This window comes from Leopardus geoffroyi, chromosome B4, assembly GCF_018350155.1.
Source record: "Leopardus geoffroyi isolate Oge1 chromosome B4, O.geoffroyi_Oge1_pat1.0, whole genome shotgun sequence".
NCBI lineage: Eukaryota > Metazoa > Chordata > Mammalia > Carnivora > Felidae > Leopardus > Leopardus geoffroyi.
In genome coordinates this window covers 105,050,078-105,066,094 of record NC_059341.1, presented here as the reverse complement: position 1 = coordinate 105,066,094, position 16,017 = coordinate 105,050,078, and the positions used below count along the sequence as shown (strand labels likewise).

The 16,017-nt window shown below is 35.5% G+C and overlaps 1 protein-coding gene across 21 annotated transcripts in view; it reads left to right on the top strand.

The window, feature by feature from the left end:
* Positions 1-16,017, top strand: part of PPFIA2 (PTPRF interacting protein alpha 2) — a 477,637-nt gene that overhangs the window by 323,789 nt on the left and 137,831 nt on the right. For all 21 annotated transcript variants that reach the window (XM_045464340.1, XM_045464362.1, XM_045464361.1 and 18 more), the window contains one exon: positions 3,757-3,873. In XM_045464340.1, coding sequence (XP_045320296.1) covers positions 3,757-3,873 — 117 coding nt within the window. The remainder of the gene's footprint in view (positions 1-3,756; positions 3,874-16,017) is intronic.

The window sequence follows — 16,017 nt, the reverse complement described above, 5'->3', positions numbered from 1 at the left end:
CCATCTGAGACCATGTGACAGAGTAGACAAGGAGTTAACTTTAATTTGATTCCTATTTGGTTCTCATCACACTCTACTTATCCCAGTTTAATCACTTGTTAAGTGTGGATCATGAAAACTATTTGCAGATTAAAATAGTTTTTAGCACAGTCCTTGGCCCGTGCTGAGTTTCCAGTATTTTCCTGCAGTGATGTAACATGGGGTAAACCCCAGAGACTACCCAGAAGTTATTCCTCCTGCCTGCCATGCCATTCCAGTTGTAGTAGGTCATGCTGTTTAGCAATGAGGGATCCAGGTCTACTTTGGTATCCTAGACCAGTCAACTGCCCCCTCCCTGTTACAGCGTTTTCTGTCAGTTGAGAGGCCAGAGAATGTTTGGGAGCCATCAGCTTCTTTTCATTATGCTTGTGCTTGCAAGCTAGTTCTCAAGCTATCTTCTGCCTTTGTTTCTCAAGCCAGCTGGGAGAATTTCCTACAGAGGCCTGTGTTGGAACCCTTGTAATTTCTAGGTGACCATCTCTGCCCCTTGAGCACATTAAAGAGGGGGCCATCCCCCAAAGTTGCATTCACAGGAGAAAACCTCTCACTTTTTCCAGTGTGAAAGAAAGAAATCAACATTATTAGCACCTACAATTAAATCAGATGCTGAAGCTTTGCTTTCATAACTACTCAGGGTAATTTGTTATTGGGCAAAAATAGAACAGACTAAAATCATTTAACAGTGGTAAAGAATACAGAGTATTCTGCATCTATTCTTCTGTTTCAAAAACATGATTTGGGGTCTTGATTAAAGCAACAGAAGTGTGCAGTTTGCATGTTAGTGGTTGAAATTGATGTCTTTCTTGGAACTGTCATGTGTATACTTTGCAAAACACTTAGTTTGTCATATTTTTAATGTGGCTGCACAATTGTATTTGCAAAGAGTGTTTTCAATATGAATTTGGTATTTTGACTTTTTTTATTATTATTAAAGGCATTAATTCACTGAGTCATTCAGTAAACCTTTGTATAGCACCTACTTTATTTTAGGCACTAGGACATATTTAAAATTTATCTGAATTACTAAACAAATAGAAATTCCTCTGTAAACAGGGTTAAATTTCGTTTGAATGTTTTTTAAAAAGGTCTCTCTTCACTTCTAAGTAACTAATGGAAGAAAATGCAGAACATTTTTTTTTTTCAACGTTTATTTATTTTTGGGACAGAGAGAGACAGAGCATGAACGGGGGAGGGGCAGAGAGAGAGGGAGACACAGAATCGGAAACAGGCTCCAGGCTCTGAGCCACCAGCCCAGAGCCCGACGCGGGGCTCGAACTCACGGACCGCGAGATCGTGACCTGGCTGAAGTCGGACGCTTAACCGACTGCGCCACCCAGGCGCCCCAAGAACATTTTTAAATCTATTATTACCTTTGTCAACATACTTGGTTGTTGTTTTTTTTAATTTTTTTAATCTTTTATTTTTGAGAGGGAGTGAGAGAGATAGACAGACAGACAGAGAGAGACAGAGTGCAAGCAGGGGAGGGACAGAAAGAGAGGGAGACACAGAATCTGAAGCAGGCTCCAGGCTCTGAGCTGTCAGCATAGATCCTGGTGCAGGGCTTGAACTCATGAACTGTGAGTTCATGACCTGAGCTGAAGTCAGATGATTAACTGACAGAGCCACTCAGGCATCCCACAACATATTTAAGTCATGGATGTTATGTTAGTGGAATGTTCGTGTACAATGTTTGAATTTTTAAAAATTCAGAATAAAATTCCATTATGTATTGGTGGTAATATAATATTCTTGTATTCAAGAGACAAGATGTTAAGAATGTAATATAAAAATGATATACCCAGGGACTATTTTATATGTGTTCCTTTGATGTAATTCATTTCTATGTTAACTAACATCAGAGAAACGTCTCTGTAGGTTTCCACACACTCTAAATCTTTATCTTTTGTTATTTCTGAATGAATTAGGTTTACACTCTTTGTTTATCCCTATCCATTCATTATTTAAATCAACACATTTTTATTGAATAAAATAAACCTTGCACATAATAATATGATGTGTTACTTCATATGAAAATGTTGTTTTCAATAAGGTATTCCTTTGAAAATTATTTTCCCTTGAGATATTAGGACTTCTGCTTGCTAAATAAATAAGCAAAGTGATTAAATTAAGAAATAGAAAGTAGATTTTAATCAATGAAATACACACAAAAATAAACAGGGACATCGTAACAAGTAATTAATGGCAAAGCACGTTTTCTCTGAGGGAATGATATTTCAGTTGAATTTTGAAATCTGGGATTGTGTCAATTGTGGTCTGAGTTGGGGAAGAATGTTTCAGGCATGAAGATTAAGTTCCTAAATTCTGGGTGAAAAAGAGCCCAGTGTATCTGAGCGACAGAAATGAGGCCATTGTGACTGAAGGGATTATATACAATATTATTGGCTTTGTTAAGAAGTTTAAGTTGGGAAAACGTTGAGGTTCTTTAGAAAGCAAGGAGGGACACAATGTAACTTAAGTTTAAAAGATGCATCTGGCCCTTTTGTGGATGATTGTAGATAGGTAAGAATGGGAGCAAGGGAACCAATTGTTTGGTGATTGCACTTCTCCAAGAAGAGCATTTACAGAGTTGTTCTTTGTTATTTGTGATATGCCCTTACAAAAAGATATGTTGTGTGCTCAAATGCTGCAGGTCATACACAAGATACCCGATCTCACAAACACATCATTGTGCATCTGGGCATTGAAGCAGTGGCAGTGATCAGGGCAAAAAACCCAACCTCTTGATGTTTTATGTTTACTTGCTAATTACTGATCTGTGTGACATATTATTGGTCTCATAATTTAAACATAAATTGTATGTGATTGACTATTTATTGTGCATTAAATACTATGGGCATTGACTTCCCCAAGAAGCACTAATTCCATATCTGAGTTGATAATATAATAAAATTTGCCATGACATAAGTAAGTTATGGTAACAACATAAAATACCTTAAAAATATATATAAATAGCAACTTTATTTTAAAACATCATTTAAAATGCTAGAATGCTATTTTTCCTCTGTTTATTACTATGATTACTTAAACCAGAACTGAGAATCTTTCGTAGTTTAAAATATATGTCTGAATATTAAGCTGAAACTTTTCAAGAATTTTGCCTTCTGAGAATTATTTTGCAAACTAACTATATTTGAACTAGCAGTGCTAAGATAATCGCCACTAAAATACTGATAATGAGACCAATTTAATTCTAAGTATTCATGATGGTGCCACAAAATTATGTCCAGTTTATATATTTGTTTATTTTAAAATTACAGATGCGCTACCTCTTAGGGTAAAAGAATGTGCTCATATCTAGCCTTCAGCCTGCATGTTTTCATTTATCTTTCTTTTATACTTTAAAAATTCAGTATGAATTTTATCACATTTCATAGATTAATTTTAAAAGTACTTTTTGAATGAATAACACACAGATCATGGCATTGATTTAGGCACATTTCCAACTAGATAGGTACATTTGCAACTAGAAAATATTTTCTCCAATAAATTTCATATTCCTGTAAGTATGATAAATATTCAAAATGCTAATTTAAATCTTAAAAAGATTTTTAAGTAATAATATGAGTAAAATCTAATGTTTATTTTCTGATTATTTGTTTATATTCATTAGCTCTAAACCACATTTGGGTAAATTCAGTTTTTCTATACTTTATACTATATTTTAGATTTTTAAGGCATAGTGCTTTTATTTTGCAGATTGTTGCCTTGCGTGAACAAAATGTTCATATACAAAGAAAAATGGCATCAAGTGAGGGGTCCACAGAATCAGAACACCTTGAAGGGATGGAACCTGGTCAGAAAGTCCATGAGAAGGTATGACACATATGACATGGCCCTATATGGAAATGTTCACTTGCTATATATCTTTTGACAGAAATATGAAATCCATGTGATAAACATTCTTTATTATTTTTTGATTTGTTGGTCATAAGTCCATGATTTTTCTTTTCACTTATTGCTTTTAATTTGATTTGCTTAAAAATAATATATGTGTGTGTATGCATAGATATGCATAGATTTGAATTTCTCGTTACTTGCTGTTAACTTGATCCTCTGAAATATAATTAAATTATGCATCAAATTGAACATATATAATTAAATAAATATATTTGTATAGTTAGATATATCAATAATATACATCTAAGACTTTTTAAAGTACAATAACATTAATTTTGATTTACGAGTGGTATTATGTATAGTTGGTGACTAATCTGTGGCTTATCACAGCAAAAATTTTTTGGTAATCTCCTATTTGATTTAGTATTTTCTGTGTATTTAAGAAGGTCCTAACAGTACTCCTGTTAAAGAAAAGTTATATAAAAGAATCTGAAGTCTTGGGACTTTTACTGTTGTTTAGAAGGGAATGATATTCTTTTTGGTGGGGCTTAGACCCAGGCTAAGAAAACCTAGCAGTCTCTTTGGACCTTTTGTGGGCTCAGCCATCTTTTCCAGCACAAAAGGAAGAAGGTCAGTTGCTGGTAGGTAGGGATCAGATAAGATTATATAGGCATTTGCATATCCAATGACAATAGACAGTCTGCTAAATATTTGCCTTTACAAGTTATATCTTCAATGGTTAAGCTCTTTAATCATCAAGACTACATGAATTAAGTAGCTAAATTGGTGTCATTGTGAATGTTGAGGGGTTTTAAAACAGAGGTTAAAGGGGCGCCTGGGTGGCTCAGTCGGTTGAGCGTCCAACTTCAGCTCAGGTCACGATCTCGCGGTCCGTGAGTTCAAGCCCCGTGTCGGGCTCTGGGCTGATGGCTCAGAGCCTGGAGCCTGCTTCCAATTCTGTGTCTCCCTCTCTCTCTGCCCCTCCCCCGTTCATGCTCTGTCTCTCTCTGTCTCAAAAATAAGTAAACGTTAAAAAAAAAAAACAAAAAAAAACAGAGATTAAGAAGCAAGTGACTGGGCCACAAAACAATGGCACCAGACTTCTTACCAGAAAAGAAATTGAACACTTGCTTCGTTACCGGTTGAAACAAATGGAGGGGCTTCTTATGTCTCCTCCTTCAAGCGTAAAAGCAAAGGAAGCCAAGTAATCCAGACTAATTTCCTGAGACTGCCATCAATTCTGGTGGCTGAGAAGCAAATAGCTCTTAATTTAAGGCTTCACTATTTTAGCCTTTATCCATGTATTTTATAGAAATCTCAAGTTGAGTTTTAAAAATAAACTAAAACCTGAAAGCTAGATTTCATGAGCTGTATTTCAAATTTGAATAAAATTATTTCTCTTCCCTTCAGATAAATGAGCTGACATTAATTCAGTAAACAAACCACTGAGCTCTTTAGAATAAAATGTTTGCACACAAAACTCAGTTTGGGAAACTAATGTAATTTTCTATTATTGTCTCATTTTAATTATGTCATCAGTCATACAGTACTATACCTTTTCCCAGAGAATTCTAAAGTATACTTGTTTGGGTATAAAAATGGACTTTGTGGTCATGCAGTCTTTTCATAGAAATCTACAAAATATTGTGTTTTTAACAGTGTTGTATTTATACTAATCCAGACTATAATTAAAGAAATATGTCTTTGAAAGGCATAAAGAACCTGAGATTTTGTCTATTCTCTAACAAACCATTTGATATATAAAACATTCTTCTAGTACTTTTGGGGGAGGGGCAAGTACTCACACATATTTTTTTCAAATGTTGTTTTTTTAAACATACAACCCCTAAATATCCAGACATAATAGAATGCAAGACAATTCATGTCAGATTAACTTTCAGAAACTGATTACAAGATTAGGATGAGGACCTATGTATAATAGATGTTTGAAAGTTTATTTATTTATTTTGAGAGAGACAGAAAAAGTGTGAGCTGGGGAGGGACAAAGAGAGAGAGAATCCCAAGCAGGCTCCTCCCAAGCCCGACATGGGTTTGAACCCATGAAACCGCAAGATCATGACTTGAGCTGAAATCAAGGATTGGATGCTCAACCAACTGTATAATAGAGCCACCAAGGAACCCCTGTATAATAGATGTTTGTCTCTCTTGGACTCCACAGATAATGTGCATACGTGGAGGATTCTGAGTAGGTAGTTGGTGATGTAAATAAAGTACTTGTCTCTAACTTGCCTTCCAGTTCTTGGAGAAGGCATTTCAACCACTATAGAAGGGAAATTCTGTGCCATTGCTAACTTACTCACTCTTCCTTACGGATGTAACTAAAGATTTTTAAACGTTGTAATTATTAGTATTCTTTTTTTTTCAATTTCCCATAATTGCAGGAAGAGTGATTTCCAAATGCTTTGAAATGATGATATACTAGTATTGTTTAAAATATCATGCCCCTATCCTCTTCCAATGTAAACCTAAAATATATATCATGCATATATATATATATATATATATATGTGTGTGTGTGTGTGTGTGTCTAATTTAAAAATAAGTAACTTGTTTCAATTCATATTTCTCCTCAGATGATACAAGAAAGTATTTTGAGATTTTTTCTTTTTTATTGAAATATGATTGATATACAATATTATATTAATTTCAGGTGTATAACACAGTGATTTGATATTTATATACCTTACAAAATGATCACCATGATAAATCTAGTGACCATCTGTCTCCACACAAAGTTTTTACAGTATTATTAATTACATTCCCTATGTTGTACATAACATCCCCATGTCTTATTTATTTTACAACTGGAAGACTGACTGTATGTCTTAATTTTCTTCATCTATTTCATCTATTTCCCAACCCCTTCACCCCTGGCAACCATCAGTTTTACATTCATTCATTCATTCATTCATTCATTTATTCATTCATTTATATCACATTTCTTTGCCCACCATTTTTTTCCAGTTTTATTGAGATATAATGGACATATAACATTGTGTAAGTTCAAGGTATACAAGATGATGATTTAGCATATGTATATATTGTGAAATAATTACCACAATAAGGTTAATTAACATATTCATTACCTCACATAGTTAGTTACCTTGTGTGTGTGTGTGTGCGTGTGTGTGCTAAGAGCATTTTAGAATTACTCTCAGCAACTTTTATGTGTTTAATACAATATTGCTGATAATAGTCACCATGCTTTGTTAGATTCCCCACAATATTCTAACTGCTGACATTTATAGGTAAAATATTAAATGATATCCTAATCATTACAGTTATCATCCTTATATAAATACTCCTAACTTCAATAAACATTATAAAGCATCTTTCCTTTATTATCCTCTATAACGTGATTATTTAAAGCTTATCAATAGCATTGAATAACAAGTGTTATAAGATTGTAATTTAAATCCTACCACTTAATTTTTTGTTGGGAATTGTTTAAAAAAGTATATTCAAACAAAAAAATATTATTTTGGGTAGTATCTATGCGATTATCAGTATAGCATGACTGTAGTATTAGTGTATAAATTACAAAATGGTTGTTGGGGAGAAATACACAAAACTGTTGTTAGATACTACGGAGCTGTCAGAAAGTGACTTGTAAATCCTAGTCACAAGGATTACCCCTTGTTTAGGGTAGTAAATTAGCCAACAGATGTTTTATGTCAGTGGTTTGAGAACTCTGTTGACAAAATAGTTGATAAAAATAGTCTCATAAAAGCACAGTCTGTAACAGGCCTTATTACTCACAGAAAAGCTGTGTAATTATTGTCAACATTTTAAAAACAAAAAATTAAAAGAAAGAAATGAGCTTAACTGGAATTAGTTTAAATGTCTCTGTGGGACATAAATTTAATCAGTTCTAGAAGAACATACAGAGTAATAAAAATGTTCAGAATACTAAGTTTTACCTCATTAATAAGTTCAGAACTGGGCTCAGTAACTTTACTCCTGTTGCTTTCTAGAAGGGAATGAATTTGTGAAATTTTTGCAGTAAACACACTGCTCTTGTAAAGTAGTTAACAATGCTCCTGACGTATATATTCTGAAATTCCAATTATTTTTTGCAGCTGCAAAATTTGCTAAGTGATATGGATAACCAGACTGTTAGACACTGGTAGAGGTTCAGAAGACATAGTCTCTGGTACTAAATTTGCTGCGAAACTAGAGAGAAAAATAAGCATGCCCAAATTACTGTTGCAAAACATGATAAATGAGTAGTGTCAAAAATGATCTTAGAGTTTGAAGGAAAATAAATTAATTGTGATGGAAGGTGGTAGAGAGGCAGCATGGAGTAGTGATTTGTTTGTTGTCGGTACACCTGGATTCAAATTCCATCTCTGCCAATTACTAGCTGTGTGACCTTACACTTTTACCTCCCTGAGCATCACTTACCAGTAAATAGTCATACCCAGCTTACAGCTTTGTTGTAAAGAGTAGAGACACTGACTATGAATAACAAAACTCTTGGCACATTGATTACAAGCAATAAATGGTGTGGTTATATTATTTGTTAATCTTGTGTTTTCATTCATTTTTCAATAAATATTTAGTGACAACTTTATTGATAGTGCTAGGATATAGGTCCTGGTCTAGGTGGTTGGACCGTGGTAACGAACAAGGCAGATAAAGGCACAGGCAGGAAACAAGTTGTATGTCAGAGGGACTGATGTGCTGAAGGGGCAGGTACAAAGTGGGTGGGGAGATGTTAAATAGACATGGCACGGAAGGATTTTTTTTAGAAGGTGGGGTTTGAACTGAAACCTGAAAGAGGACAGGCATTCAACCATATGGAGAACTCTATGCCATTAGAGTTTTTGAGGCAAAGGAAATCCTAAGGGCAAATGCACCACGGGTGGGAAAGAGCTTCTTTGGCACATTCTTGGGAAGGAAGGATGACAGGGTGACTGAAGCCTAGGGGTCAGGGGAGAGAGCAGCAGGAAACAGGACTGAGCAGTGAACAGGGCCAGATCATGTGAGTTCTCCTAGGCTGTGGCAAGGAGCCCAAGTTTATTCTCAGAGCAATGGGAAGATATAGAAGTGTTTTAACTTAGAAGCATCTTGATTAGATACCTTTTTAAAAAATCGTTTGCACTACAATTTTATATCCATTTGTCATTTTCTCACACATCAGACTTCTGAAGTAGATAGAGATGTTCCTTTTCTTAATTTTACCGATAATGAAATTGAGGCTTACTTAGAAAGATTAAATGACTTATTTGTCCAGAGGAGGGCCACAACCCTGGTCTTCTCACCTCCAGACAATATTATGCCTTCACATTTCTTCTCATATGCCAGCATGATTTCTTTAAGTGTTACTGTTGATTTTCAAAAAAAATTATTCTAACCCAAACTTTTTTCTGATCTTTTCTTCCTTTATTATTACATATACTCATTTGTTTTTTAGAGTTGATTATTTTATTCTATTCAAGAGTGTGTTTTAAAAAAGAATTTTTTTTTCATCATTCCCTCAACTTCTCCCATTTTTTTTTTTTTTCTCTGAACAGATCCTTTTTTTCTCTTCTTTATTTTTTTACTCTGAACAGATCCTTCCTCCGAGGCAATGGCATTCACAAGTTTTGATCACTCCAAGTGTGGCTCTTAAACTGAGGCGAGAGGGGGCCGTGATTTAGTGGGCCTTGCTGTGGCCCTCTGTGCCCCTCTACAGGATGAGAAGTTTACGGGGCCAGGGGAAATTGCACACCTGTAAGCCACACCACCACCCCTTCTTGACCACATGCCTGGTACTTGATAGCCAGGACTTTCTGACCAAAGGGACCTTAGCCTGCCTCCAGGGCCTTTATTGACTTCTTCCCAGAAGCAATGTCTATAGTCGGCCTGCATTCTCATGCACTCATTCCTAGACTGAAGGGGTGGCCAAGGAAGCCTGTTTGCTGGGGTTACACAAAATTTGAAAGTGTTGGCTAAGGGATCCATTCAGGCAAAAACAGATCAGTGTTCTGGAAGGAGATGAAACCAGGAAGAGAAGGGGAGCAGGCTGTAGTTCAGGGATCATATCTGGCTAAGTCTTGGTGTAGAACTTCCAGGAGACTGAGAATTATTGTTTAGAATCTGGTCCAACAGTCATTGTGAAAGGTATATTTTCATGAAACATAATAGGTTATATTTTTACTTGACAGTTTGCTAACTTGATTTATAATTGTTAAATATTTAGATTTATGGTATATGGACCGCGCTTTGTTGTTTTGCCCCGGGCCCCACAAATACTAGGGACCTACCTGTCTACTACACGCTGTAAGAAATACAATTTAATTTCAACCTTTTACTCTGTAATATATGTATTACATCTGTTTGCCTGTATGTGTAAAACTGAAAGTAAAGTCTCACCAAACAATAGTTACATTTTACTATGGGCCATACATCTTGTTACTTCTTATTCATCAGTGACTGAAACTTTAGTTCTTCACAGAGGTTAGAGTAAGGAGGTGGCTGATTTATCAGTGACCGTCCAACACCTCAGGCATATCTGGACATGTGAGACCCTTTCCAGGCTGGTGGCTATCTGCTACCCTCTGAAGCTTCTTCCTTCCCTTGTCATCCTCACTTTGAACCTAGGTACTCTGGGTGATCCAAGCTGCATCTTCCCTTTTCAAAACTGTTGCTCTGTTATTCTCTCTTAAAATCTGACATTACTTCCTGACTGTTTTTAAATTAAAATAAAATGTAACATAGCAATTTAAGCAACAGGGATATGTAAATGTAAAAGCTGTGTAAATGCAAACTCAGAAATGGGTTTTTGTTTGCATTTTTTTCAGTTCTTTAGTTCCTGCCAGATAGGCAGGAAAATTTAAGCCAAAAAATTTACAGATCAAAATGAAGAACCAGTGGCAAGAATAATCCTCAGATCAGATCTAGTAACTGCATGTGTAATACTTGCATTGTAGAACTTTGGTCATGAAGGACACTGAGCTAATGTGTTATAAAAATTGAAATACGGCATGTGCCTTTACCAAAATTAAGGGTTTTGTGGATTTCTAGCAATGCATGCTATGTTTTAGACTGAACTACCAATGACAAAAAAATAGGCCTTTAGGAAAAGTTCATAAAGCTATATTAGCAGCATGATCCTCCATGATGACAGAAGGATTTTATTTCATCATGCTATTGTCTTCTATTATGCACAATAATTGGATTTATTTACATCTGAATAGCCCTAACAGAATATTTTCTTCTGTGCATGAATCCCATATATTATGATCTAATTCCTCATAGTAACATGATAATAGTGTGTACACGTCTCTTTCATTCTTCAACTGAGTTTTCAAGCAGTAAAACCAAACAAAAGGATGGAATTTATGAATTTGCCATCTTGGAGTTGGCACACCTCTCAGGAAAGAAAAGGTCTGTAGATACCTGTGGCTGAGTGGCTTAGAGGTCTGTGGCTAGGAAAGGGCCCAGGAGAGGCAAGTGTGGGATGTTCCATGGTTCATTCATATGTGCATGAAGTTATCCCATATCAATTTTATAGGAGCCAAATTGGAGAGAAAGCTTATGACCACAAGTTAGGCATCTTCTCTATGCAGTGGCAAGAATAAGAAAAATGTTCTAATGTTGTGTGGGGACTCATTAAGCTCAAAATAAATCTCTTTCTGATTTCAGTGACTGGGTTTTTGTGCTTTAACTACACCCTTACTGGGAAGAGAAAGGGGAATTGACTTGTTTATCTCTATAAGCAGATTCAGTATCCTTTATATTATCTGTCTAGATCTGAGGACAGAAGAATAAACACACCTTTGCTAAAGTCAGAGATCTTAAGATTTTAAAAGGCTGATTCACAGACCTTGACAGAGTGTGTTCATTTATCTCTATTTTATTGATATAATTTAAATTTTATGCCATGAATTTGCTCCCTTAAAGTGATATAGAGAAGAACAAGTGTTTTTCCTTCCCTGTGTATTGTCTTCTCTGATCTGCCAAGCCAATCCAGGAAAATGTCTAAGTCTATTATTCAGACACTCTGCAATTGATTCTGCTTTTATTTTTCATTTTTGTGGAGTTTACCCATCTTAAAATTCTCATAAAGCACTAGTTTGCCAGGAATTTGATGGGTGTTTTACAGAACCCACTCCCCTAAAAAGAGATTTCCTAGGACAAGAATATTAGGACATATTGTGCTGTATATTTTTGAATTGACGCCTTTACTGTAGTACTCATTAGAATTTTTTATTTTTTTTTAATATTGTCAAGTTCCAAGGGGAACAGTATTCAGTTTTCCAAAATTTGTATGACCAGAAATCCCCTTTATCTGCAGGGAAATTACACATGCCAGGATGAGTGTTCTGAAGAATATTTCTTAATGCTGGCTCTGGCCTTTTAATTTTTTTTAATGTTTATTATTGAGAGACAGGGAGAGACAGAGCATGAGCAGGGGAGGGGCAGAAAGAGGGGGAGACATGGAATCCGAAGCAGGCTCCAGGCTCTGAGCTGTCAGCACAGAGCCCGACATGGGACTCGAACCCATGGACTGTGAGATCATGACCTGAGCCGAAGTCGGATTCTTAACTGACTGAGCCACCCAGGCACCCCTCTGGCCTTTTAAAGATAGGCAAACTATTCTTCAAACCTGTCTGGAAATATTATTAGCAAAGGCTACACCCCAAGTATGAACAAGATAAATAACTTGTATAAAGCTCTTCACAGCTTTCCAAAAGTGCTTTCACGCAGTTGTTTTATTTGATCCCTGTAATAACCCTGTGAGGTTTACAGAGCAGGAATTACTGGCTCAAAGTCCTATAGCTTATCAATAGGAGGAGTGGATGGAAATAGTATAACAAGCATGCGCATATTAAAAATGAACAAGAGTGAAGAAAGGCAACATGTCAACTACCTGATTTCATGGATTTCGAAATATAAGAGTATTTACTTTGAGCAAGAGTGTTTACTTAAATTTGCCCACGTGTCTAAGAGGATGAAAGAGCTTATCAGACGAGCATGAATCTTTAAAAAATTCAAAAATAAACCTTAGACAAAGAAAACTTTGTTACCTCCTATGTTGGTGTCTTCAGCAATCACCTAGTCAATTATACTTCTCCGGCAATTCTTACTGGTCTCTCTCTCTTTTGTCATTTTTCTTCTTTATCCCATTCCTAGAACAAAGAAACTTCTTGCAACTCAAAAAAAAAAAAAAAATTCTCTCTTTACCTTACTTCTACAATCAGCTATTTCTCTATTTTTGGCTTCCTTTTGCCACAAAGCTGTTCAACAGGGTTGTCGGCTCACTTTCCCTGATTGCTTTCTTTGCATTTTTTATAAATCTGTTCCAATAGAGTCTTTGCCCCACCATTCCACAGAAACGTCTCCTGTTACCATCACCACTGATTTTATATTGGTAAATACAAGGGCCAATTCTCAACCTTTGTTGTAGTTGATGTCATAGTAGGTCACTCCTCCTTGATTCCTTTTTTTTTTTTTTTTTTTTTAACTTGCATTACAGGAAACCACACTATTTTTGTTTTTCTCTTACTTCACCAGTGGCTCCGTCACAGTCTCCTATCTTGTTGGACCATATTCTTCTTTCAGACTTCTTGATGTGATCTAGGGCTCAGTCCTCCATTTCTTCTCTCAATGATTGCTGGTCAGTCTTAACTAGTATCCATATGCTAATAGTTTACAAATCTTTACCTCTAGTTCAGACTCTACAAGCAAACATTTATCCAACGGCCTATTCAACATTGCCACTTGTTCATCTAAAAGATATTGCACACTTAAAATGTCAAAAACCCACCTCTTGTATCCCCCCACCCAAACAAATTGCATCTTTTCCATCTCAAATCACGGAAACTTTGCCTTTCCAGTTGCTCAAGTTGAAAAATATTGAGTCACCCTCAAGTCCTCCCTATGTCTCACACCCCACATCAAACTGTAAAGAACTAGATTTGCCCTGCCTTCAGATTATACCTAGAATCTGTCCACTTCTCATCATCTCTATTAATCTCTCCACTCTGAACCACTTCCAATCATCTGTCACCTGAATTATTGTAATTATTTCCTGCCCCGTCTCTCTGCTTCTCCAGTGCAGCCTTCACAGTCTTATTTTCAACGTCTCAGTCTGCTCAAAAGTCTGAGCAAATGCTCTGTACAAATGCTTCCCATTTATACAAGGCTTTAAATGATTTGCCTTTTTTTTGTTTTCCTCTTTGGTCTCCTGACTTTGACCTCTGTCTCCACTCCAGCTGCACTGGCCTCCTGTTGACTTGCTCTTTCTTCTGCCTAGAATGACCTTCTTCAAGATATCTACATGGCTGTTTCTGTCACCTCCATCAAGCCTTTGTTCAAATGCCATAACATGTTCTAAATGGCATGTAATTTATTTATTTATGTTGTCTGTAATCTATTGTCTGTTACTCCAGCTAAAGAATAAGCTTCATGAAGGTTAGGATCTTTGTTTTATTCATTATGAGGCTCAGGTGTCTAGAACAGCTCCTGGCACATGGTAAGCTCTTAATAAGTATATGTTCAGTACATAAATAAATGAGTACCATGCTATTTTAACTATTGTTAGTTTTTAAATCTTAATTCTTAGAGCTTAATTATAATATCTACTTTTCAGATCCCATTTAAAACCCCTGGGGAGATTATTTTGGAATTACTTAAGTTAATATATTAATTTGGGGAGAATAATCACCTCTATGATGTGCTGTCTTGCCATCTGTAACATGGCTTCTGTCTCCATTTTTTTATGAATTATTTTATGCTCTTCAATAAAATTGTTAATCTGTCACATAGAGGTCTTGAAGATTGTTATTTGTTTCTAGACATCTATAGTTTTGTTGCTATTTTGATTATTTTCATATTTTTTCTAATAAATTAATGCTGGCATAAAAAGTTCTATTGATTTTTCAATATTGATATGACATCCATCAAACTTGCTAACGTATTGGGGCACCTGGGTGGCTCAGTCGGTTAAGCATCTGACTTCAGCTCAGGTCATGATCTCTCAGTTTGTGGTTCGAGCCCCATGTTGGGCTCTGTGCTGACGACTCAGAACCTACAGCCTGTTTCAGATTCTGTGTCTCCCCCTCTCTCTGCCCCTCCCCCATTCACGCTCCGTCTCTCTCTCTCCCTCTCTCTCAAAAATGAATAAACGTTAAAAAAATTTTTTAAAAAGCTGTCTGACATATTGATTTCAAGAGTATGTTGTGGTCTTAGACTTTTCTAAGAGTTTAAGAAATTTAGAAGTATTTTATTCTTTTTTCTCTTCCCTCCCAATTTTTATTTCTTTATTTCTAATATATTGCCCAAGACTTCAATGTTCAATACAATGTTTAAGACTTCAGTACACCAAAGAGTAGCATGGGTCAGAATGGTATACTTGATTTTATAAAGTCACGTTTTATTCAACTTTATAATGATCTAGACTGTAATGATAACATTAATTATGATGCTTTCCATAGTAACCATTTTTCAGATTTGGAATTGCTCTTCTATTACAAGTTTTCTAAGAATTATTATCAAGACTAAGACATCTCTTAGAGTGATGAATTTCATTGATAGGTATTCCGATGGTAAACTGTTTTTTTTTTTTAACCTGGGGATTAAATGTTTGTTTTTTAACCATCTGCATGCTTCTCTAACAGAAATTAAATTTTAAATTAAAAAAAGTTTTTAATGTAAAAACATAGAAATTTTAAATTTAAAAACTTAAAATAAAAGTTTTTATTTTTTTATTTTTATTATTCTTATGTCCATTTATTATTCTTATGTCCATTATTAGTTCTTTACATATATAACAGTTATGATCTGATTGGGCTACAAATAAGTTGAGCCCTCTTTTGACTATTTAACTTAAATACAAGAGGACTCACGTGACCCAATGAACAGTAAACCTGGTAGGTCTCTCTTGGGACCATTCTTGCTCTGCCTGAATTATCTAAGAACCTCTAAAACTTAATCAGGTCAAAAGAAGCATTTTTTTTTTAACATTTTGTAAAAAGAGAACTAGAAAATGTGATAAGGTAACAAGTGAGCAACAATTTTTTTTAATTGCCATTGCCTCTTTTGAGTTTTCAAATTATCACTTTTAAAAATAGGTGGCTCCTCAAAGTCAAATGTCATCCATGTACCATTGCA